This window comes from Echiichthys vipera (genome assembly GCF_963691815.1).
Source record: "Echiichthys vipera genome assembly, chromosome: 17".
Taxonomy (NCBI): Eukaryota; Metazoa; Chordata; class Actinopteri; order Perciformes; family Trachinidae; genus Echiichthys; species Echiichthys vipera.
Genome location: NC_139842.1, coordinates 1,217,340 through 1,242,479, shown reverse-complemented (window position 1 = coordinate 1,242,479; position 25,140 = coordinate 1,217,340). Strand labels below are relative to the sequence as shown.

General features: G+C 45.9%; 2 protein-coding genes across 2 annotated transcripts; one reads left to right on the top strand and one right to left on the bottom strand.

Annotated features, from left to right (window-relative positions):
• Positions 1 to 1,853: 1,853 nt before the first annotated feature.
• Positions 1,854 to 12,256, top strand: LOC310959622 (calpain-15-like; the record flags this gene model as incomplete). The annotated part of the gene is made up of 12 exons (XM_083931051.1): positions 1,854 to 2,014; positions 5,872 to 6,928; positions 7,272 to 7,480; positions 7,587 to 7,770; positions 8,027 to 8,250; positions 8,326 to 8,451; positions 8,548 to 8,700; positions 9,282 to 9,443; positions 9,704 to 9,924; positions 10,116 to 10,261; positions 10,554 to 10,732; positions 12,079 to 12,256. 12 exons carry the CDS (start codon positions 1,854 to 1,856, stop codon positions 12,254 to 12,256), a joined length of 3,000 nt encoding a protein of 999 aa, XP_083787177.1.
• A 4,962-nt stretch (positions 12,257 to 17,218) lies between these two features.
• On the bottom strand, positions 17,219 to 24,201 carry jmjd8 (jumonji domain containing 8). The gene is made up of 9 exons (XM_083932118.1): positions 24,010 to 24,201; positions 22,982 to 23,077; positions 22,769 to 22,817; positions 21,705 to 21,801; positions 21,282 to 21,350; positions 20,771 to 20,890; positions 20,233 to 20,300; positions 19,323 to 19,457; positions 17,219 to 17,580 (listed from the first exon to the last, which is right to left on the bottom strand). The coding sequence occupies exons 1-9, from the start codon at positions 24,108 to 24,110 to the stop codon at positions 17,500 to 17,502; spliced, it is 816 nt and encodes a 271-aa protein (XP_083788244.1). The 5' UTR covers positions 24,111 to 24,201; the 3' UTR covers positions 17,219 to 17,499.
• Between the last annotated feature and the right edge of the window lie 939 nt (positions 24,202 to 25,140).

Genomic DNA, 25,140 nt, shown 5'->3' with positions numbered 1-25,140 from the left:
AGGTTACCTCCAGTCCAACTTCTCTATCAGCAGGGAAGCATCTGCAGTGAGGTACAGATGCACGCATTCTTCCAACCACACAAAAAGAGCATTTCATCCGTTTAAACTCTTCAAATCATTCTTTTTTTGAATGTATTTGCTGTTATTTCTTGAGACAAAGACAAAGAAGGAGACAAATGCTCCGTAACAGTAGTAAAAAGTGGGTTTCATCTGATCACACACATCTGCAGCTGGAGCTCCGGAGGTTCTCACGCTGGTTTCAAGTCCTTGTTCAAGGACAAAAGTGTGGAGCGAGCCGGAGCGACGCAGAACCGGTGTGAGCAGCCGTGTCACACGCTGACGGAGCTCTGGCAGTGTCTTTATTCTCCTTCTTTGCAGATGCGAAGAAGTGATAATCGTGCTTTTTTAAAGTCACCGGTGTTAAACCTCAGTCTGAGCTCTGCAGAGTCAGAATATGTTGATTAAAAATGTTTTATTTAATCAGTTTTATATTCAAAACGTGATATTAATAAGCCGTGAGTGCTGAGTTATGATATATAACATACTCCACCACTAATCCTCTATGGTTGTGATACTTTTGATCTGCTTTATTTATTGTGGAAGGACTGAAAAGGTGAAGCAGATCTCAGAGGATTTGAGACTGAATGTTTATTCTTGACCTTGAAATCAGCAGTAAGCAGAAGAGTCTCACCTCACGGTGTCATTAAACCGTAGATTTACAATGTTTCTCTAGACGTTTTTGTTCGTGTTGGCTTTAAGGTCGATCTCTGCTTCAGAATGAAGTTTGAATCTCAACGTGTGAGCCAACATGGAGACAACACACAGGGTTATTTCACATCATCTCTTTGTTTTTCATTATAAACATGAAAAATAGAAGATTGTGCTGCTCTCTTTGTTTTACCTTATATTGAAACTCTGACCCAAACTTTAAAGTCCCACTGCAGACACGTTTTAAAGTCTGTAAAAAAAACTACTCTGACATGATTCATTTTTTGTTTCACACATAGAAATTGCGTAACACCCTTTCAAAATAAGATTTCCGGTCCAAGCCTCGTATTTCTCCAACGCCTCAGTGTCGTGTTCCCCGTTTTTTGAACAGATCTGATTGTTTAAAAAAACAACGTAACTGTCATTTGACCTCTTTCTTCTATCTGACCAAACAGCTGATCCTGATTGTTCACATGTTCGGACGTTGTTGGACGTTGGTGTAAAAACAGACGTAGCGTCTCCATCAGGTCCGTTCTCTCACCTTGATCCAGTCGTCCTCGCCTACGGGAGTCTCCATCTTGTCAGACTTTGACTCCGCCTCATTTCCTCTGACCAAAAAAGGGCATGTATATGACGTTGGGGGGAGGGGCGTACGTCCATCTGGCTGACGTTTACCCCCGAGGAGAAGTGAAGGCCAGAGGCTAGCTGTCACTCAAGAGGCCACGCCCCTAATTATTCATACACTTTAACCTCCAATAAAATAAAAACTAGCCCCTCCCCCTCAGTGTTGTCATGGAGACCTGAGCTAAACACACAGACTAGAATGTTCTTTTGTCCTTAAACAGGTTTAATGATGCTGTGTAAACGGCCTGTTTAACATGGGGCTCAATGAGAAACTGCTCTGTTATGAAACCTGCCCCTAGTGGACACTCAGAGAACTGACGCTGACAGAGCTTCCTGATTGGATAACCAGGAAGGAAGCTGTGGGCGGGGCTTGATTTGGACCCGGAAATCGTATTTTGAAAGGGTGTTACGTCAGCAGGATTAAATCTGACAAAGAAAAGCATCAGATCTTCATAATGAGATCAGCTGTTTTCTCCGTCTGCCCCGTCCTGCAGAGCGCTTCCTCCTGAGCCAGCGGCATCATGGGAGGTTCGACCTCTTCTCTCGCCGATGAGGCCGAAGGTGACGCTGGTCCTCGGGGCGCAGCTCTGCCCCCGTCCCCGCTCATGGGCTGTCTGAGGAGCAGCCAGAGCACCTCCATCCCCCGGCAGCTGCAGAGACCCAGCAGGCACAGGGAGCGCAGGTGAGAGACCGGCAGCCTCTGGGCCAATGAGCAGCCGCACCTGTGGAGACACGTTTAGGGTCTGATACTCGAGTGTCCCGGGTGATGTTGGGATGGATCGGGTTCTCAGCTGCTGACAGAGCATCTCATGCAGTTTAAAAACAGATTATATTCAGGTTAAGGGAAGGGAGCGACTGATATGGACTTTTACGGCCGATGGCCGATACGCACTTACATTTTTCTTGAGCCGAGACTTTTGCTCCCTCAGTTAACATGATAAAAATAACACAATGAGGATAACAAATGTTACGAGTCTTTGGGCCGACAGATGTTTGTTTTTTTACCTCTACCTGTAAAAAAGAGGAGTTATAAATGTCGTTCGGCCACGCGGTGCACCTTAAATGTGAAGGTTTCATTCGTGCAGTTCTCCAGAACGTGCTCATGAATGTTTGATGAATGGTTCGATATAAAGTAAACCTCAGCCTTTAAAACCTCCACTTATTAATTATTACTGCGTCTCTGTCTAATGCGCTGTCGTGTATCTGAAGTCTCCTGTGCTGCCGCGCTGTCCCAGCCTCCGTCTGACTCCTCAGGCCCTCAGGAGTCAAGTTGCTCTCTGACAGGAAACGTGAGGCGACCAGGGAAACCCCTGATGAGCGGACTGTAGACGGGAGTCTGGGTCTGCAGATCACTTTACATCTCATCAGACGCACCATTTTATGATGAAGCATGATTTTAAACAGAACAACTTGCTTTGAACTTCTTTAAATGTCAGGAGAGATTTTGTGGATTTAACTTGTTTTCTGAAGTGAGGATATGAAAGGAAAAAACATCATAGTACGATAATAATAAATGTTATTTCTTCAGCTCCTTTCTAAACCGTGTGTTCATGGATGGATACTGATCAGGCCCACGGGGCTCAGGCCCCGGGGCCGTGACTCATTAAATGTTAATGAAAAAAACACAAAATGATCCCAAAGAGATGCTAAATGACCTCAAGTATACACGAAACGACCAAAAATCATCACAAAGAGACAAAAAATTACTATAGGGAGGAAAATCGACCACAAAGAGATGCTTAATGACGCAAAATACACAAAAAAATGATCAAAAATAGCTGTAAAACCAGCACAAAAAAATGCAAAATGACTAAAAATAGATGCAAAACCACCACAAAAAGATGCAAAATGACTAAAAATAGATGCAAAACCAGCACAAAAAGATGCAAAATGACTAAAAATAGATGCAAAACCAGCACAAAAAGATGCAAAATGACAAAAAATAGATGCAAAACCAGCACAATAAGATGCAAAATGACTAAAAATAGATGCAAAACCACCACAAAAAGATGCAAAATGACAAAAAATAGATGCAAAACCAGCACAAAAAGATGCAAAATGACAAAAAATAGATGCAAAACCAGCACAAAAAGATGCTAAATGACTAAAAATAGATGAAAAACCACCACAAAAAGATGCAAAATGACTAAAAATAGATGAAAACCAGCACAAAAAGATGCAAAATGACTAAAAATAGATGCAAAACCACCATAAAAGATCTGACAGGTCTGAAAAGGCCCGTGTCCGTGTGTTCATTGAGTATTAAACCAGCTTCACTACAATGAAATAAAAGCGTGCAAACCAAAGCGTTGGTGTCACTGAGTCACGTGCGTGCGCGGTGAACACCTGAACACCTGAACAGCTGCGGTTATTTAGGATTATTTTGTTTTTACAGAAGCAGCTGATCCCTGCGGCACTCGAACACCTGCATGCCTCTCTGCAGTCACCCGTCCAGGTCGGGTCAGGCTGTGTCACTGTCAAATGTGGGCCAGCCTGCACACAGATGACGGCCCAGCGGCTGCTCCGGTGTGAACGTGTCCCTGGACGCTGCTGCTGCTGCTGCTGCTGCTGCTGCTGCTGTTACTGCTGTTACTGCTGCTGCTGCTGCTGCTGCTGTTACTGCTGCTGCTGCTGCTGCTGCTGCTGCTGCTGTTACTGCTGTTACTGCTGTTACTGCTGCTGCTGCTGCTGCTGCTGTTACTGCTGCTGCTGCTGCTGCTGCTCCCGCTGCTGTTGCTGTTACTGCTGCTGCTGCTGCTGCTGCTGCTGCTGCTGCTGTCACTGCTGCTGCTGCTGTTACTGCTGCTGCTGCTGCTGCTGCTGCTGTTACTGCTGTTACTGCTGCTGCTGCTGCTGCTGCTGTTACTGCTGCTGCTGCTGCTGCTGCTGCTGCTGTTACTGCTGCTGCTGCTGCTGCTGCTGTTACTGCTGCTGCTGCTGCCGCTGCTGCTGCTGCTGCTGCTGTTACTGCTGCTGCTGTTACTGCTGCTGCTGCTGCTGCTGCTGCTGTTACTGCTGCTGCTGCTGCTGCTGTTACTGCTGCTGCTGTTACTGCTGCTGCTGCTGCTGCTGCTGCTGTTACTGCTGCTGCTGCTGCTGCTGTTACTGCTGCTGCTGCTGTTACTGCTGTTACTGCTGCTGCTGCTGCTGCTGCTGCTGTTACTGCTGTTACTGCTGCTGCTGCTGCTGCTGCTGCTGCTGTTACTGCTGCTGCTGCTGCTGTTACTGCTGCTGCTGCTGCTGCTGCTGCTGCTGCTGCTGTTACTGCTGCTGCTGCTGCTGTTACTGCTGCTGCTGCTGCTGCTGCTGCTGCTGCTGCTGCTGCTGCTGTTACTGCTGCTGCTGCTGCTGCACAGATAATCTGGGTCTGTTTCACAGCCGGAGCACCACGGGGAACATTAAACTTAGATGAGCTTTTGTCCTAAACTCAGTGTTTTACAAAGAAACAAACGCTGTTCACGGATCTTAGCGGCGGCGGCGGTGGCGGCGGTGGCGGCGGTGGCGGTAAGAAAATCATGAATATTATATAATCAGTCTGCGAGGGACACTTTATGTTGTTCCTGTGCTGCAGCTTTTTGGATCATTTCCATATTCATGAATTCTAATTTTCTCCCCCAAAGGCGAAAGAAAAATGTTAATGCACCGTTTTTATTTGGAGTTTCCCGCTCGTCCTTCTCTCCTCCAGAGTTCAGCTCCTGTTTTTCACATGAAACCGGTCCTGAGCAGATATTTGTGGTGGTTATTTCCCGTTTATCATGATTATCAAACGCCAAACTGGAACCAACCACTCCTGAATGACACATCCAAGTGTTAACCTCTTATTTAAATATTTAAGACCTCATTGAACTCATAATTTAGCGCGAACAATTAATTAAAGCCAAATGCCTCGTGTTCATCAGTTGTGAGAGTGGAAGTCAGTGATTCAGTGATAACAGATGAGAGGTAATTGATCCCAGAGGGTCGATTTAAGTGTTAAAGCAGCTTTGATAACAGATGAAGAACTCTGTGATAACTAGAATTAACACCCTGCAGTTGTCTCTGTCCATACTCCATATGATATAATTATATAACAATAAAAGTAATATAATATATGAGAGTTTAATAAAAGGTATTAAGTGTTTTATTCTTAAGATCTATGCAAAATAAAAGTTGTTGCTCTAATAATTAAAATCTTAGATGCAAAAATAGATGCAAAACCAACACAAAAAGATGCAAAATGACTAAAAATAGATGCAAAACCACCACAAAAAGATGCAAAATGACTAAAAACAGATGCAAAACCACCACAAAAAGATGCAAAATGACTAAAAATAGATGCAAAACCAACAAAAAAGATGCAAAATGACTAAAAAAAGATGCAAAACCACCACTAAAAGATGAGTTTACAAACGTATTCTTCTCCATGTGGTTGTTTAACATATTTATTTATATTTATTTATGGAAGGAATTCATAAATGAAACGACCTTTATCTGATCATCGTCAGCACTAAAGTAGAAATACTTCGATCTCTGATTCTGAATGTGATGTTTTCTCTCCAGTTTCTCGTCCGGCTCGATGCCCGTGCAGCGGAGCCAGTGGGCGTGTGGCTGTTGCACCTTCCTCAACGCCGCCGGCGCCCCCCGCTGCTCCATCTGCGAAGCCCCTCGGAGACGACAGGACACCCGGTGGCTGTGGCCGGGGACGGGGACGGGCAGGGAGGACGGCAGCTGGTCCTGCCCTCGCTGCACGCTGTCCAACCCTCCCGCCAGCCTGGCCTGCTCCCTGTGCGGCTACGCTGGAGCACCGGAGCGGCCGCGGGGCTCCTCCCAGGACCAGCCCCGGCCCCGGCGCTCCAGCAGCTGCTCCGGTCCGCTGAGGCCGTCGTCTGCCGAGCTGTGCGGGCAGAAAAGCAGGAAAGACGGCGTGATGAGCAGCCTGGTGTGGGAGTGTTTGAGGTGCACTCTGCAGAACACCCCGACCTCCATGTCCTGCTCTGCGTGTGGGGGTCCACGCAAACTGTCTCTCCCCCAGATCCCTGCAGACGCCCTGCTCGCACCTGAAGATCCGCCGGGCGCGCAGCAGCCGGGGCCTGCGGCGGGGGCGCTGTCCCTCTCCATATCCACGGGAGGAGAGTGTTCACCGGTGGAAGCGTCGCACCCAAACGCAACCTCGGCTCATAACAACCCTCTCCCCTGCAGCCGCAGAGAGGTGCCGCCTCCGGAGGGCTGCCCCGCTCAGACTCACAACTTAAGCCCTTCTCCGTCGACGCTCGCCGTGTCGCATCTCTGCGCCCAGCCAGAGCTGCTGCCCGGCAGACGGCTCAGCACCCTGAAGGAGGAGATGTCCCCGATGTCTCCGGCGTCCTCCGCCTCGTTCCCGCCGTGCATCGTCCCCGTTAACAGGACGGACGAGTGGTCGTGTCCGGCGTGCACTCTCATTAACAGGGTGGAAGCCAAACACTGCCTGGCCTGCCACACTCCTCAGCAGCAGGTCGCCCAGCTGAGACCGACGCCGTCCTCGAAGAGGAAGGAGAGCAGGCTGGTGGAGGCGCTGCGGCAGAGCGACGAAGGAGAGGCCAAGGAGCTGTGGGAGAACATCGTCAGCTTCTGCAGACAGGTCCGCACGTTCTCTCTACTGTCCACTTAAAGCTGCATTCTCTCTACTGTCCACTTAAAGCTGCATTCTCTCTAATGTCCAGCAGGAGGAGACTCCACTTAAAGCTGCATTCTCTCTAATGTCCAGCAGGAGGAGACTCCACTTAAAGCTGCATTCTCTCTAATTTCCAGCAGGAGGAGACTCCACTTAAAGCTGCATTCTCTCTAATGTCCAGCAGGAGGAGACTCCACTTAAAGCTGCATTCTCTCTAATGCCCAGCAGGAGGAGACTCCACTTAAAGCTGCATTCTACATTTATTCCCTCAGTAAACATTTTTTGTGTGATCTGTTTTGCTCGCTCCCAGAACGCCGTGACGTTCGTGGACGACAGCTTCCCCCCTGGTCCAAAGTCCGTGGGCTTCCCGGAGGAAGACAGCGTCCAGCACCGGGTCAGGAAGTGGCTCCGTCCTCACGAAATCAACTGGTGCAACGTGAGAGACCGCGCGGTGAAGTGGTCTGTCTTCCGCACGCTCCGCCCGTCCGACATCCTGCAGGGACTTCTGGGTAACTGCTGGTGAGTTCTGTAATAAAGGGTCTTAATAAAAATGAAGCCGCACGTCCCCTGGTGCTGCTTTAAGCTCCCGCTGGACGCAGAGCAGTGACCCAGTGTGTCGGCACAGGTTCCTGAGTGCCTTGGCCGTTCTGGCCGAACGTTCCGAGCTGGTGGAGAAGGTGATGGTGACGCGCTCGCTGTGCGCAGAAGGAGCCTATCAGGTGCGCCTGTGCAAAGACGGCTCGTGGACCACGGTGCTGGTGGACGACATGCTGCCGTGTGACGAGAGCGGACACCTCCTCTTCTCTCAGGTGAACACAGGATGTCACGTTGAGTTATTTAATATCTATAGTCATTTTGCATGTTTTTGTGGTGGTTTTTCATCTATTTTCAGTCATTTTGCATCTTTTTGTGCTGGTTTTTCATCTATTTTCAGTCATTTTGCATCTTTTTGTGGTGCTGAACTCCACTTTAGGCAGCATTAATGTCCCTCTGCTCCCCTGACGTGTTCCTGAGCTGCGGTCAGGAGACGATGAACCCTCCCTTGCTCCTCTCGTCCTCTCTCAGGCCCAGAGGAAGCAGCTCTGGGTGGCTCTGATTGAAAAAGCTCTGGCCAAGCTCCACGGCTCCTACTTCGCTCTGCAGGCGGGTCGTGCTATCGAGGGCCTGTCCACGCTGACCGGGGCGCCCTGCGAGTCGCTGGCCCTGCAGGTCAGCGCCACCAACCCCAAAGAGGAGCCCATCGACACGGACCTCATCTGGGCCAAAATGCTGAGCTCCAAAGAAGCAGGGTGAGTGTCCGGGAACTGAAAACACTGCACTAACATTCAAACATTAAACTCTTTGTCTTTTGTTTGTGCTGCTAGTTTCCTGATGGGGGCGTCCTGTGGAGGCGGGAACATGAAGGTGGACGACTCGGAGTACGAGTCCCTGGGTCTACGTCCACGACACGCTTACTCTGTCCTCGATGTGAGGGATGTAGACGGTCACAGGTGAGGAGGCACGAACAGGTGGATGAAGTGGTGAAAACAGTAACTTCACATCCTTCTGTGGCGTCCGACATCTGCTTCCTGTATTGTTTTATTCAGGTTAGTGCAGCTGAGGAACCCGTGGGGACGCTTCTCCTGGACTGGCCCCTGGGCCGACGACTGGCCCAACTGGCCTCCACACCTGAAGAGGGAGCTGTGCGCCCAGCGAGCCGAGGACGGCCTGTTCTGGATCGACTTCTGGGATTTCATCAGGTAGCTCCAAAGACGTAGCGTCTCCGTCAGGTCCGTTCTCTCAACTTGATCCAGTCGTCCTCGCCTACAGGAGTCTCCATCTGTCAGACTTTGACTCCGCCTCATTTCCTCTGACCAAAAAATGGCATGTATGTGACGTTGGGGGGAGGGGCGTACGTCCATCTGGCTGACGTTTACCTCCGAGGAGAAGTGAGGGCCAGAGGCTAGCTGTCACTCAAGAGGCCACACCCCTAATTATTCATAGACTTTAACCTCCAATAAAATAAAAACTAGCCCCTCCCCCTCCGTGTTGTCATGGAGATCTGACCTAAACACACAGACTAGAATGTTCTTTTGTCCTTAAACAGGTTTAATGATGCTGTGAAAACGCATCATTTGAGCAGGTTTGAAGTTGTTTAAGAGATAGAAAATAATTTAAAAAATACTGACATATGATGATTGAATAGTCGTGTTTGTGTGCGGACGTTTTCAGACATGAAGGTCTCGAGCGTCTGAGGGAGGCATGAAACAATTTGAGGGTCGTAGGAGCAGAGAGGACGTGAGGAGGCACATCTTACTGCACGTGTGTTTGACCCTGGCAGGTACTTTGACTCGGTGGATATCTGTAAGATTCATTCAGACTGGCAGGAGGTCCGAGCTCCGGGAGTCTTCCCCCGAGGAGCCGACGTCCCGGTGACGATGGTGTCCGTCACCGTGCTGGAGAGGACGGCCATGGAGCTGGCTCTGTTCCAGCAGGGCAGCAGGTAGGACAGCGCCCACCGACCTGCAGCTCTCCACATGAATATGATTTTACAAACGCACCTTATCTGACATCACTGCAACTACACTTTGAGGCTAAAGATCGTAGTGTTTTGAGGCTAAATGAATTCTCCTGATGAAAAACTGCTCTGCTACATTTATAGAACGTCATTAACATTTTCCATGGACACTTCACCCATGATGCGGATAACTGAGGAGATGAAAGAGTGAGAGCTGAAGTGTCCGTGTGTCCGTGTGTCCTCAGGCGCTGGGACACAGCAGAGAGCCACCTGTTGGATTTGTGTGTGTTGCTGTTCCGAGTGTCCTACGACAGCTCTGGCGCGCCGGCGCTGGGCCGTCTGCTGGCTCACAGCCGCCGCTCCGTGAGGAGGTTCGTGGGCTGCGACGTCATGCTGGAGCCGGGAGAATACGCCGTGCTCTGCTGCGCCTTCAACCACTGGCACGCCACCGGCTCCGAGGGGACCGGTAAGAGCGCCGGCACCGGGACCTGAGGAGGACTACTTCAAACTCATCCATTAGTATTAAATTCATTCTTTTGACGTGTTTGTTTCTTTATTTTTTATATTTTTCTTTCATCTGTCTTTTTTTTCACACACACTTTATGTTTTAAATGCGTTCTTCAGATCTGTAAATGAGCCACTGTTGTGTCTCTTCAGCGAGCTGCAGTCGACCCGAGGTGCCGGGCTTCACACTTGCGGTCTACAGCTCCAGACTGGTGATGGTGGAGCAGGTCACCGCCTCCAACACCACCATCGCCGACGCCGTCATCCAGCTGACGGAGACTAAAGGGGAGAGACACGAGGTAACGAGTCACATTTAGCAGCGTGGTTGTGTTCAGGGGGTGAATTAAGTTTTTCTTTATGTGCTGAGAAACAATTCTGCTTCTTAAGTCTTTAAAAAGACTAAAGATCGATGTATTTCAGACTAAAGTCGTAGTGTTTCAGACTAAAGTCGTAGTGTTTCAGACTAAAGTCGTAGTGTTTCAGACTAAAGTCGTAGTATTTAGAGACTCAAAGTTATGGAGTTTTTTCACAGTGTGTGTATTAGCCGTACTTTTACTGCAGTAAAGGATCCGAGTCCTTCCTCCACCCCAGGGTCGGGAGGGGATGACCTGCTACTACCTGACCCACGGCTGGGCGGGGCTCATCGTCATGGTGGAGAACAGACACCCGAGGCACCACCTGCACGTGTCGTGTGACTGCAGCGAGAGCTTCAACGTGGTGTCGACGCGCAGCAGCCTGAAGACGGTCGACAGCATCCCCCCTCTGCACAGGTTCACTGCTCCAACACAGGACGCACCCGGCATTCACTTCATTCAGCTCACGTCTGCTGTTATTATGGTTGTTATTAGAGACTGTCAATACTTTTATGTTCATTCAAAAAATAATTCATAACGGGAATCAGGGTCAGTCGCTGCTACTCCAGTTGGCCGATGATAATAAAGTTTATTTAAAAGCTCCTTTCACAACCTAAAACACACGTTCTGGACCTGATCCAAGTCACGGGAAACACATTTTTAAACACTCTCTGATTTTCCTTTTGCTGAGACTCAATGAATCTTATTGTAAAGCACTTCACTGACATTTATTTCTATTCATTTCAATTTTATTTTGGAATTTATTCATTCATTTTCAAATGCATGCACCGTATTCTCCGCACTGTAAGGCTCACCTAAAAACCTCCAAATGTCTCAAAAGCCGACAGTGCGCCTTATAATCCGGTGCTCCTTATATATGGACCAATATTGAGCCACAACAGGTCTCCAACTACGGTGAGCAGCCGCCGACTCTATTTTCCCCCGTAGAAGAAGTAACGCGCGGTGCATGTTGAGATATACGACTGCGTGAAGCGTGCCGTTTCATTTCCATGTGTGTGTTTGTGTAAAGAGCCCAAAATGGCTCCTGTTAAGAGACACGCTTACGACGCAGAGTTTACACTCAAGGCCATTAGTCACGCAGCAGAACACGGGAATAGAGCAGCAGCCAGAGAGTTGAACATGAACCAATCAATGGTGCCGAAGTGGAGGAAGCAACAAGACGACCTCCCCTGACTGTTGTGTTGACGTTCCCTTTAGCGCAGCTCCATCTAATGGATGCAGAACGTGACCCCAGCCTCCACTGTAGCGTCTGTTCTATGCTCCTTATAATGTGGTGCGCGTTATATATGAAAAAAGTTTCAAAATAAGACGTTTCATGAAGGTGCGCCTTATGGTGCGGAAAATACAGTATGTGTTTATTTCTGTATTATTTCATTTCCCCCTCCTTTGCATTTATCAAGTCATTTATTCTTTCATTGTGGCAGTTTTCGTCTTCCATACTTGATTTTTGCGTTAATGTGTTCATCATTCATTTGGAAACTAAAGTCGCAGTGTTTTCAGACTAAAAGTCTTTAATGTTGCAGCTGCTAACAGTGATAAACCTACAATAACACGTCACTTTTGAGTTGATTATGTTGCGTTTTAATAATCTGAAGCTTTAAATTCGACGTAGAGCAGTAAAAACTTCCATATTTAGAGTGGAAAGTACTTAGTTCCGTCCTCCCATTGTACCTTTGTATAAACACATATTGGTTGTTTTTACTCACATGACGACCTTGTTGGCCGTGTTCTGTGTCTCCCAGACAGGTGCTGGTGGTTCTGTCTCAGCTGGAGGGGAACGCGGGCTTCTCCATCACACACAGGCTGGCTCACCGAAAGGCCGTCCAGGCTTCTCTGGGGAACTGGAGCCCCTCCAAGGCCACACACAGTCCGGCTCTGAGCCCGGAGACGGCGGGTCTGCACCAGCCTCGACCGCTCTGACCGGGACCGACCAGAGAGAAGATGTTATTAGTGAACACTTGATGCACTTTATATTTCACAGACACGTCTCAGATCCCAGGCTGCTCTTCAGGTCTTCACTGCACCGGTGAACAGACGTGATCCACCTCAGTGAGCGGCGTCTGAACTTCAGGTCTTCACTGCACCGGTGAACAGACGTGATTCACCTCAGTGAGCGGCGCCTGAACTTCAGGTCTTCACTTCACCGGTGAACAGACGTGATCCACCTCAGTGAGCGGCGTCTGAACTTCAGGTCTTCTCTGCACCGGTGACCAGACGTGATTCACCTCAGTGAGCGGCGTCTGAACTTCAGGTCTTCACTGCACCGGTGAACAGACGTGATCCACCTCAGTGAGCGGCGTCTGAACTTCAGGTCTTCACTGCACCGGTGAACAGACGTGATCCACCTCAGTGAGCGGCGTCTGAACTTCAGGTCTTCACCGGTGAACAGACGTGATCCACCTCAGTGAGCGGCGTCTGAACTTCAGGTCTTCACTGCACCGGTGACCAGACGTGATCCACCTCAGTGAGCGGCGTCTGAACTTCAGGTCTTCACCGGTGAACAGACGTGATTCACCTCAGTGAGCGGCGTCTGAACTTCAGGTCTTCACCGGTGAACAGACGTGATTCACCTCAGTGAGCGGCGTCTGAACTTCAGGTCTTCACTGCACCGGTGACCAGACGTGATTCACCTCAGTGAGCGGCGTCTGAACTTCAGGTCTTCACTGCACCGGTGAACAGACGTGATCCACCTCAGTGAGCGGCGTCTGAACTTCAGGTCTTCACCGGTGAACAGACGTGATTCACCTCAGTGAGCGGCGTCTGAACTTCAGGTCTTCACCGGTGAACAGACGTGATTCACCTCATTGAGCGGCGTCTGAACTTCAGGTCTTCACTGCACCGGTGACCAGACGTGATCCACCTCAGTGAGCGGCGTCTGAACTTCAGGTCTTCACTGGTGAACAGACGTGATCCACCTCAGTGAGCGACGTCTGAACTTCAGGTCTTCACTGCACCGGTGAACAGACGTGATTCACCTCAGTGAGCGGCGTCTGAACTTCAGGTCTTCACCGGTGAACAGACGTGATTCACCTCAGTGAGCGGCGTCTGAACTTCAGGTCTTCACTGCACCGGTGAACAGACGTGATCCACCTCAGTGAGCGGCGTCTGAACTTCAGGTCTTCACTGCAGCGGTGAACGGACGTGATTCACCTCAGTGAGCGGCGTCTGAACTTCAGGTCTTCACTGCACCGGTGAACAGACGTGATTCACCTCAGTGAGCGGCGCCTGAACTTCAGGTCTTCACTTCACCGGTGAACAGACGTGATCCACCTCAGTGAGCGGCGTCTGAACTTCAGGTCTTCTCTGCACCGGTGACCAGACGTGATTCACCTCAGTGAGCGGCGTCTGAACTTCAGGTCTTCACTGCACCGGTGAACAGACGTGATCCACCTCAGTGAGCGGCGTCTGAACTTCAGGTCTTCACTGCACCGGTGAACAGACGTGATCCACCTCAGTGAGCGGCGTCTGAACTTCAGGTCTTCACCGGTGAACAGACGTGATCCACCTCAGTGAGCGGCGTCTGAACTTCAGGTCTTCACTGCACCGGTGAACAGACGTGATTCACCTCAGTGAGCGGCGTCTGAACTTCAGGTCTTCACTGGTGAACAGACGTGATCCACCTCAGTGAGCGGCGTCTGAACTTCAGGTCTTCACTGCACCGGTGAACAGACGTGAGTCACCTCAGTGAGCGGCGTCTGAACTTCAGGTCTTCACCGGTGAACAGACGTGATTCACCTCAGTGAGCGGCGTCTGAACTTCAGGTCTTCACTGGTGAACAGACGTGATCCACCTCAGTGAGCGGCGTCTGAACTTCAGGTCTTCACTGCACCTGTGAACAGACGTGATTCACCTCAGTGAGCGGCGTCAGAACTTCAGGTCTTCACCGGTGAACAGACGTGAGTCACCTCAGTGAGCAACGTCTGAACTTCAGGTCTTCACTGCACCGGTGACCAGACGTGATGAACCCCAGTGAGCGGCGTCTGAACTTCAGGTCTTCACTGCACCGGTGACCAGACGTGATCCACCTCAGTGAGCGGCGTCTGAACTTAACAAACACGTGTTTAGGACTGTGAAAGTCTAAGTTAAGGTGTTAGAGCGGAGCGGAGAGCGGCTGCGTGGAAGCATTCGCACTTTATAACGTTAAACTATGCCGAACTCTCGTGTTTTAAAACATTATGTTGGTCTTTATTGTTAGAGACATAAAAATTATATCAACTATGCAAATGTTTGAAAGCTGTTGTGCTGCTTCTGTAATTAAACCATGTTCAGCTCTTTATCTTTATCTTTATCTTCATCTTCATCTTTATCTGGTTCTAATGTATTTTGTTGTTTATTTATTTTGGGTTTATATTTCTTTTGTATTTTAATGGATTTTAGTTTGTACTTTTATTAATTTTGTGTTTTTCTACTTTTTTATTGTGGTGTATGTTTATTTTTTATTTTTATTTATTTAGTTTGTTTTTACATGTGTTTATATAAATTTATTTTCTTATTTATATTTATTTTATTGTGTGTGTTTTATTTAGAATGTGTTTTCATTTTTTTATTTAGTTTTTTATTTTTATTTATTTTATTTTAGTTTGTTTTTAAGATTTACGTTGTTTTATGTGAGTTTATTTTTTATTTATTTTGTGTTTATGTTTGTTTTCATGTTTATTCATTTTTGTGCGTTTCTGATGTTTATTTATTTACATTTCTTTAGTTTTTATATTAATTTTATTAAATATTTATTGTTTATTTACTGTTTTTTAAGTATAATGTGTTTTTATTTGTTTACTTTTTAAATATGTTGTTTTTTGTATTTTGCTAGTTTTTAATGTTTATTTTGTTTCATGTGTGTTTTTATGTTTATTTATTTATTTATTTAAACGTTTATATTTTTCATAATAAAAATAAAACTTTATTGTCACATGTGACGGTGGGCGTGTCACATGTGACGGTGGGCGTGTCACATGTGGCGGTGGGCGTGTCACATGTGGCGGTGGGCGTGTCCCGGATGACGCGTTTCCCGTCACAGCTCAAACACCTGTAGCTCTGGTGTGGTTGCTAACCCTCTTTCTCTACATCACAGGAAATAAGACTTTTTAAAGTGATTTCCCTGTAAACCTTCAGTTTCCAGAGTCCCGTTCAAACAGCAGCTGCTCAGGTTTGTGATTATGATTTTATTAATTATGTTTTTGTGTTGAAATAACGTGAAATAGTGTTTGTTAGCTTCAGGTGGCTAACGTTAGCCGAGAGGCGCCAAAAATATAAAATCCTAAAATAGTCAAAAATATAAATAGAATCAAATAAAAATAAAACCAATATGAAATACCCAAATATAAAGTAGCAAAAATATAAAATAGTCAAATATAAATGTACTGTACTAAGGTCACTTCTGTTTTTGCACTATTTGATCATATTTAATCTTATTTATTCACTCCATATTATTTTATTACAAAACAAGAACAACTGCACTACATCATGTGAATATGTACATATGTCTACTTCCATTTCTTCCCTTTTTAAATTTAACTTTATTGCTTATTTTTGCTATTTTTTATCTTATATTGTCATACTCTGTTGCTGCTGTGACAAAAGAATTTCCCCGTCTGCGTTAAACATTAAAGGTTTTCTGATAAATGGAAAAAATATAAAATAGGTGTGAAATAGTGTTTGTTAGCTTCAGGTGGCTAACGTTAGCAGAGAGGCGCCAAAAATATAAAATAGACAAAAATACAAATTCCTAAAGTATAAAATATTCAAATACAAAATAGGACAAATAATAAAGATAACACGCCCAATATCAAGTCATCAAAATCGATCAAACATGAGAAATGTGAGCAGAGTTTATTTTAAACAAAATGAAAAAAGCATCATGAGGAAACATTTACTGTAAAAATGAAGAAATATTCGTTGTTTCTAGTCTGCAAAGTTTTAAATTCCTAAAATATAAAAAGCAAAAATGTGAAATCGTCAAAAATATAATAAATAAAAGATAATACACGGAATATCAAGTAATCACAACGTGACAAATTTGAGCAGAAACTGTGTCGAGTCAAAGAAAAGCATCATGAGGAAACATTTACTGGAAAAATGCACAAGAATTACTGGAAAATGAGGAAATTAAGGACAAAAACGTCTTTAAAAAATTAAAATAATGCAGGAAAAGGAACAGGAAAACACTTTCTCTGGGTCGAATCCCCAAAAACCTGCTTCACTTTAATCACGAACGCTGAGTGGAAACCACCAAACGTGCTCCTGCAGGGAAACAGCCTCAAAGAGTCAAAGACAAAGCTGCAGCTGCAGGGAAACAGCCTCAAAGAGTCAAAGACAAAGCTGCAGCTGCAGGGAAACAGCCTCAAAGAGTCAAAGACGCAGCAGTCGACATGAAACAACACGTTAAAAACCACAAACGTGTTTTTAAATGAATAAAAAGTCACAGAAACGCCATAAAAAAGAATAAACCTGTAATAAAAAGTAAACACAGAAAAGAATAAAAAGATGCATTTAGAGACAAATAAAGAATAATTACACACGTTTTCATTCATTTGTTCATTTATTTCTGTAGATATGTTTTTAAAAAAGTCGTTTTCTTTGTTTTTATCTTTGATATTTGGTCCGTCTCTAAATTTACAGGTTCTTTTTACATTAAAATCACTTTAAGTGTCAACTTTTAAGAAAACTATTAGAATAATGAGCAAAAAACCCACAAATTTACAATAAAACAAAACAAAAAACACAAATTTACCATAAAAACACTTGAATATTCTCTTAAATTACTCTTTTTTCCTCATAAACGTTACATTTTAATCTCAAATTTACAAAGAAAATCACAATTTTACTTTAAAAAACTGAATATTTTCTCAATTGAAAGTAATTTTTATAGGTTAATGAACTTTTATTAAAGGTGAAAAGAGTGAATCAAGTGTTTATCACTGAACGAACTTCCCCTGACTGATTAAAGATGAAATATTTATTTAAAATGATGTTAATAATTGTGTGTTTTTACCTTTTTGGTCCTTAAATGTTCTTTATTTCAGTGTTTTCCTGCTCGAGGTTGTTAAATTTAGTCTAAATGTGATAAAAGTCTCATGGTGACGTCTCTGTTTGCTCCTCAGACTGAACTCTGACCCCAGGAACCGGCGCTTTGAGCGTTTAGAGCGTTTCCGGTCCGTTGGAGTTCAGCCGAGGAAGGTGGAGATGAAGACGCTGGTGTCCAGGTTGAGCGTGGCGTGCCACCAGAGGGCGGGGAAGTACAGAACCTGACGCAGCGGCGAGAGAAAGACGTCTTTAAACCAGAGGGTCCAGTTAGTGGTGAGATCAGCATTACAGGAAAACATGGTGTCTCAGTGTCTCATGTCTCAGTGTGTCTCATGTCTCAGTGTGTCTCATGTCTCAGTGTGTCTCATGTCTCAGCGTGTCTCATGTCTCAGCGTGTCTCATGTCTCAGCGTGTCTCATGTCTCAGTGTGTCTCATGTCTCAGCGTGTCTCATGTCTCAGAGTGTCTCATGTCTCAGTGTGTCTCATGTCTCAGTGTGTCTCATGTCTCAGTGTGTCTCATGTCTCAGCGTGTCTCATGTCTCAGCGTGTCTCATGTCTCTGCGTGTCTCATGTCTCAGCGTGTCTCATGTCTCAGCGTGTCTCAGTGTGTCTCAGCGTGTCTCATGTCTCAGCGTGTCTCATGTCTCAGTGCGTCTCATGTCTTTGCGTGTCTCAGCGTGTCTCATGTCTCAGTGCGTCTCATGTCTCAGCGTGTCTCATGTCCCAGTGTGTCTCATGTCTCAGTGTGTCTCAGTGTGTCACGTGTCTCATGTCTCTGTGTGTCTCATGTCTCAGTGTGTCTCATGTCTCAGTGTGTCTCATGTCTCAGCGTGTCTCATGTCTCAGTGTGTCTCATGTCTCAGTGTGTCTCATGTCTCAGTGTGTCTCATGTCTCAGTGTATCTCATGTCTCAGCATGTCTCATGTCTCAGCGTGTCTCAGTGTGTCTCATCATGTCTCAGCGTGTCTCATGTCTCAGCGTGTCTCAGTGTGTCTCATGTCTCAGTGTGTCTCATGTCTCAGCGTGTCTCATGTCTCAGTGTATCTCATGTCTCAGCATGTCTCATGTCTCAGCGTGTCTCAGTGTGTCTCATCATGTCTCAGCGTGTCTCATGTCTCAGCGTGTCTCAGTGTGTCTCATGTCTCAGTGTGTCTCATGTCTCAGAGTGTCTCATGTCTCAGCGTGTCTCAGTGTGTCTCATCATGTCTCAGCGTGTCTCATGTCTCAGCGTGTCTCAGTGTGTCTCATGTCTCAGTGTGTCTCATGTCTCAGAGTGTCTCATGTCTCAGCGTGTCTCAGTGTGTCTCATCATGTCTCAGCGTGTCTCATGTCTCAGCGTGTCTCAGCGTGTCTCATGTCTCAGTGTGTCTCATGTCTCAGTGTGTCTCATGTCTCAGTGTGTCTTATGTCTCAGCGTGTCTCATGTCTCAGTGTGTCTCATGTCTCAGTGTGTCTCAGTGTGTCTCATGTCTCAGCGTGTCTCATGTCTCATCATGTCTCAGCGTGTCTCATGTCTCAGTGTGTCTCATGTCTCAGCGTGTCTCAGTGTGTCTCATGTCTCATCATGTCTCAGTGTGTCTCATGCCTCAGAGTGTCTCATGTCCCAGCATGTCTGTGTGTCTCATGTCTCAGTGTGTCTCATGTCCCAGCATGTCTGTGTGTCTTATGTCTCAGTGTGTCTCATGTCTCAGTGTGTCTCATGTCTCTGCGTCTCATGTCTCAGTGTGTCTCATGTCTCATCATGTCTCAGCGTGTCTCATGTCTCAGCGTGTCTCATGTCTCTGCGTCTCATGTCTCAGTGTGTCTCATGTCTCAGCGTCTCATGTCTCAGTGTGTCTCATGTCTCAGCGTCTCATGTCTCAGCATGTCTCAGCGTGTCTCAGCGTCTCATGTCTCAGTGTGTCTCTACTTGTCTCATGTCTCTACGTGTCTCAGCGTGTCCCGTAGCAGACGTGGCGTTACCTCTCCAGGTCGGATGGTGCACTCCAGCGGAGCCTGGTCCGCGGGCAGGTGTGGGTACGTCTCGGTCACCCAGGACAGGGTGGTGCGGTTGGGGTGGAAGCGCGGCTCGTGGTCGGGCGGGTAGAGGAACCAGCGCTGTGAGGTCACAGAGAGCAGCAGTGAGGTCACAGAGAGCAGCAGTGAGGTCACAGAGAGTCACAGTGAGGTCACAGAGAGCAGCAGTGAGGTCACAGTGAGGTCACAGAGAGCAGCAGTGAGGTCACAGAGAGCAGCAGTGAGGTCACAGAGAGTCACAGTGAGGTCACAGAGAGCAGCAGTGAGGTCACAGTGAGGCAACAGTGAGGTCACAGAGAGCAGCAGTGAGGTCACAGAGAGGTCACAGAGAGCAGCAGTGAGGTCACAGAGAGCAGCAGTGAGGTCACAGTGAGGTCACAGAGAGCAGCAGTGAGGTCACAGAGAGCAACAGTGAGGTCACAGAGAGCAGCAGTGAGGTCACAGTGAGGCAACAGTGAGGTCACAGTGAGGTCACAGAGAGCAACAGTGAGGTCACAGAGAGGTCACAGAGAGCAACAGTGAGGTCACAGAGAGCAACAGTGAGGTCACAGTGAGGTCACAGAGAGCAACAGTGAGGTCACAGAGAGCAACAGTGAGGTCACAGTGAGGTCACAGAGAGCAGCAGTGAGGTCACAGTGAGGTCACAGAGAGCAACAGTGAGGTCACAGAGAGCAGCAGTGAGGTCACAGTGAGGTCACAGAGAGCAGCAGTGAGGTCACAGTGGGGTCACAGAGAGCAGCAGTGAGGTCACAGAGAGGTCACAGAGAGCAGCAGTGAGGTCACAGTGAGGTCACAGAGAGACGTGTGCGTCCTCCGCAGAGAGACGAGTTCAGGCAGAGAGGAGTTGACTCAGCACCTTTCTGCCGTACACGACCTCCGAGAACCCGGGGCCGTGCCAGTGGAAGGGCACGCCCGTCCCAGGACCTGCACACACACACACACACACACACACACACACACACACACACACACAGGCACACACAGGCACACACAAACACAGGCACACACACAGGCACACACACAGGCACACACACACACACACGCACCCACAGTCACGCACACACACACAGGCACACACACACAGACACACACATATTATTTATTATTATCTCATTTATTAAAATAATCAATGCGTCAATGAAAAATAAAGAGAAATAAATTAATAAATGAATGAATTGTGATTAAAAGCAACAGTTTCAGTTTAAATGAATTTTGGTTCATGACTTAAATAATAAAAAGACACAAAAGTGAGTGTAAACAACAGAAAGTGTGTTTTTTTTTATCGGTGAGCTCGAACGTTCTGTGAACTTTAGCGTCTGAAACACGTTTGTTTGGGTTCATAAAGATTAAAACGGAGCTGATTTCCGTCTGACATCAGTGAAAACGTCGTGGACCTGCGATGCCGAAGCTGAGCGCCGCGCTGGTGTGAGGCAGGACGTACGGCGGCGACACGTACAGGTCCAGCAAACGCCGCCACTCCGTGAAGTTGTTGTCCCCGAAGAAGTACAAGGTTTCTGCAGGAGAGACGACAGAGAGGAGGTGACACACACACACACACACACACGGACAGGCACACACATACACAACCAGAGACGCACACACATGCACGCACACACACAGAGAGAGACACACACACACACACACACAGAGACACACACACACACACACAGAGACACACGCACACACACACACTGTAAGGAGCTTTGCTATAACGTCACTGTCACTAAGAACACACTCCCACTGTGCCTCCGTACCGTGCTCCAGCACGTGTCACGGCTAAAGTCTGGTTCCTTTGACCAGTGTGAGTGCAACCGTACCACGTGTGGAGGGGGGGACAAGGACCCTAAAGCACGGGGCACGGGACGGAGGAACAGTGGGAGGGCGCCCTGAAGGTGTTGAACTCACCGCTGCCGAGGGCGGCGGCGGCCTGAGGCCTCAGAAACACGTCCACGTACTCCTGCAGAGGAACGTCCACTGGAACAGACGACACACCACAGTTATTAAGTGCAGACAGAGATCAGAGCGTGTTCAGAGTGGAGGCTGAGGAGGAACAGGACGTTAGAACAAACCTGTGAAAACACATACAAATGTTTTTAAAATGAACAGGACATAGAGACATTTATGTGCAGAACAAATAAATATATATATAAAAATAAAAAGAAGTGAATAAATCTGTAAAAGAGTAAATAAATAAATGAAAATGTTTCTAAATATTCTTTTTACATTATTTTATTTCTCTTTATTTTTCCACGTTCTTTGACAGATTGATTCTGTGTATTTTGTCCCTCCTGTGACTCCGTACGTGCAGACCGTGTTAGCCGCGCTCACCTTTCCTGTACGAGTACGTGTTGGCCGTGCTGAGCCGGACGCTCCGGGCGCCGTACTCTCGGAGCAAACTGGACCTGGAGCACGACGACCTGAATCTCTAAAACACAGTCAGCATAATTATACATATACAAAAATACATTATATTTATATATTTATATAGCTGTGTATCAACAGTGTGAGTGTGTGTGTTTGTGTCAGCACTTTCAGATGAAACAAAGGTTTAAATTGTGACTTTCAGCTTTAATTAAAAATGTAAAGTGAAGGAAATCAGAATAAAATAAGATGTGCCCTCTGGCTGCAGTCAGGGTGTGTAACCGACAGTAGATGGCAGCAGACCGCAGTTCTCCAGACTCCATTCACAAAAACAGTGGAATTACCTCAAACACAGAGTCACTGCTCCAATGCTGACTCAGCGAGTTGGCGAGTCGGAGTTTTTGTGCGTCTTGTCGACTGTTTTTGAATCTTTTCATCGACCAAATCTGCAGTAAACACTCCACCTCCGCATCACACCAACGTGAACCTTTCACCGCCATTGTTTGAAATGTCCGCGCATGGTCCCTCCTTCTTTTTTCTACGTCCCAACAGGCACACAGGAAATGACCTCAGAGCCGCCGTAGGCCTCGTGCTCGTACACGTGCGCACGCTCGTGCTCTTACACGTGCAAACGTGCTTTACTAAAGCCCACCTCTCCCAAACGGGCCGTGGACGGCAAGCGTGCCGCTCCTAGACGTGGTACGGTTGCACTCACACTGGTCAAAGGAACCAGACTTTAGCCGTGACACGTGCTGGGGCACGGCACGGAGGCACAGTGGGAGGGCGCCCTGACAAACAAATCCACTTTAGTCTGAAAATACTACGACTTTTCACGTCTGCTTCTCCAAACCGACGTCCTCTACTGCAGGAAACACACTGACTGTGTCTCATCGAATACACACTTGAAAACACCTGAACCTTTAAGTCAAATTTATTTAAAACTTATATATATATTTATATTTATGTTTATACACACACACACGTGTGTATATGCAGTGTATGTGCAGGTTCCACAGAGACGTGATACGCACCGTGTTGTCGGTCAGGCCTCTGAGAATCACCGGTTTGCTGAACGCGTATCTGCAGAGACACAGGTTCATCATCAGGTGTGTGTGTGTGTGTGTGTGTGTGTGTGTGTGTGTGTGTGTGTGTGTGTGTGTGTGTGTGTGTGTGTGTGTGTGTGTGTGTGTGTGTGTGTGTGTGTGTGTGTGTGTGTGTGTGTGTGTGTGTGTGTGTGTGTGTACCTGTCGATGAACTGCTGGTGTGAGAGCGAGGACGCGTCAAACACGTCGATGTTACAAAGGCCTTCATCCTGAAGTGTGTCGTCTGCGTCTGACGCCCTGAAACAAACAGAGCGAGTGACAGGAAACGCTTTACTCTCAGTTCTTTACTTTTATTCTCTTACATTTAATTATTTATGTTTTTCTAATTCTCCGTGAGTTAAGGAGCAGGAGGCCCCATTTACTTATTCATGCATGTGTCTTTTTATTTATTTCTTTATTAAGAGTTGCGTCAGAGAGATTTGGCTCCACGCACTCAACACAAATGTAACTTTTGATTCATTATGATTGAATAAAGAAATTAATAAATGTATAAATGCATAAAGAAATAACATAATAAATGTATAAATGCATTTTTTTTAAAAGAATTAAATGCTTTACATTTATTTTTACATTTTTGGGCATTTATTTATTTATTAATTAATGTATTCCTGTCTTTATGTAATCATGCATTTATTTATTTCTATCTTTATTGATTTTTTAATTAATTCCTGTATTTATTTAATTATGTATTTAATTAAGCATTTCTTTATTAACTAGTTCGTTTATTTATGTATTCATTAATTCATTTATTTATACATTAATATCTTTCTTAACTAGTTTATTTACTGACACTTTAGTCATGTTTAGTCCGCACAGTCACAGCAGCAGGTCTCGGGATTAAACTGGGCCACATTTAGCAGAAAACACTTTAGATTTCATGTTCAAACCGGAATAAATCAAAGTAAACACGATGGAATAACTTCCCCCCCCCGGGGGTCGGTGCAGACCTGCCCGGGGGTCGGCTCAGACCTGCCCGGGGGTTGGTGCAGAGCTGCCCGGGGGTCGGTGCAGACCTTCCCCGGGGGTCGGTTCAGAGCTGCCCCGGGGGTCGGTTCAGAGCTAACCGGTGGTCGGTGCAGAGCTAACCGGGGGTCGGTTCAGAGCTAACCGGTGGTCGGTTCAGACCTGCCCGGGGGTCGGTGCAGACCTGCCCGGGATCAGAGACTCACCAGCCGCCTTCGTCCCGGGACGGTCCCGCCGCCTTCAGTCCGATAAAACAGAACAAAACAAACGGGAAACATGAATTAAATATTAAAGAATTAAATTCCATTCAAAAGTCTGTTTGTAAAAACTCAAATTTAACGGAATTAAAACTGTTTTTATTAAAAATAACAGCGAAAGTGTCGCGTTATCCCGTGGATTCACCGTCCTCTCACTTCCGGTCATTCAGCCAATCAGAAGCCACTACGTGTTGCTGCGTTCACGGTCAATGGGAACTTTGAGCTCTGCGTCATCACTCTGTAAAAACGACCAAGTTATTAAAAAAAAAATAAAAACAATCAAATCTGAGTTACTTTGATTTTACTTGAGTGTTTACATTTTTATAGTTTGCAAAAAAATATTTAAAAATAATAAATAAACATGGTAGTATAAAGAAATATCAACAGGCTTCATAACTCTGTAAAAACGACCAAGAGATTAAAAATAAATAAATAAAAACAATAAAATCTGAGTCACTTTGATTTAACTTGAGTATTTTCATTTTTATAGGGATCAAAAATAAATAAAAATAATAAGAAATAAACGTGTTGATATAAAGAAATATGAAATGGGTTCGTTTACGTGCTTGAAGCCCTTTAAAACGCTTAAATTTTAACGTATTCAAGGTCAAGGACATTTTATCGGGTGCAAAAAATATAAAAATAATAAATATAAATGATTAATTATTTGTTGATTTCTTTTTTATAGGGAAAACAAAAGCAGTTGGGAAAATATAAAAGGTTAATATTATAATTTAAATAAAGTTATACTAACTAATAATAAATAATTTATATACAATAAATATATGAGTAATAATATACTTTATTTGTCTTTATATTTCCACATTTATTTCTTTTATTTCTATTTTTTGTACATTTCACCTGTTTACTCTTATTATTATTTATAATTATTAATATTATAATTTTAATAATTCGGTGTCACTAGAAAAACACGTGAAAGTTGAAGTTTTAGACACAAAACTTAAAAGTAAAATGTTCTTAAATTATGAAAAATGTCCCCTGATCATTGATTTCTGTCTTCTTCTTGTAATATTATTAGAATATTATTATTTATATTTATATTTAACATGAAGATGAAAT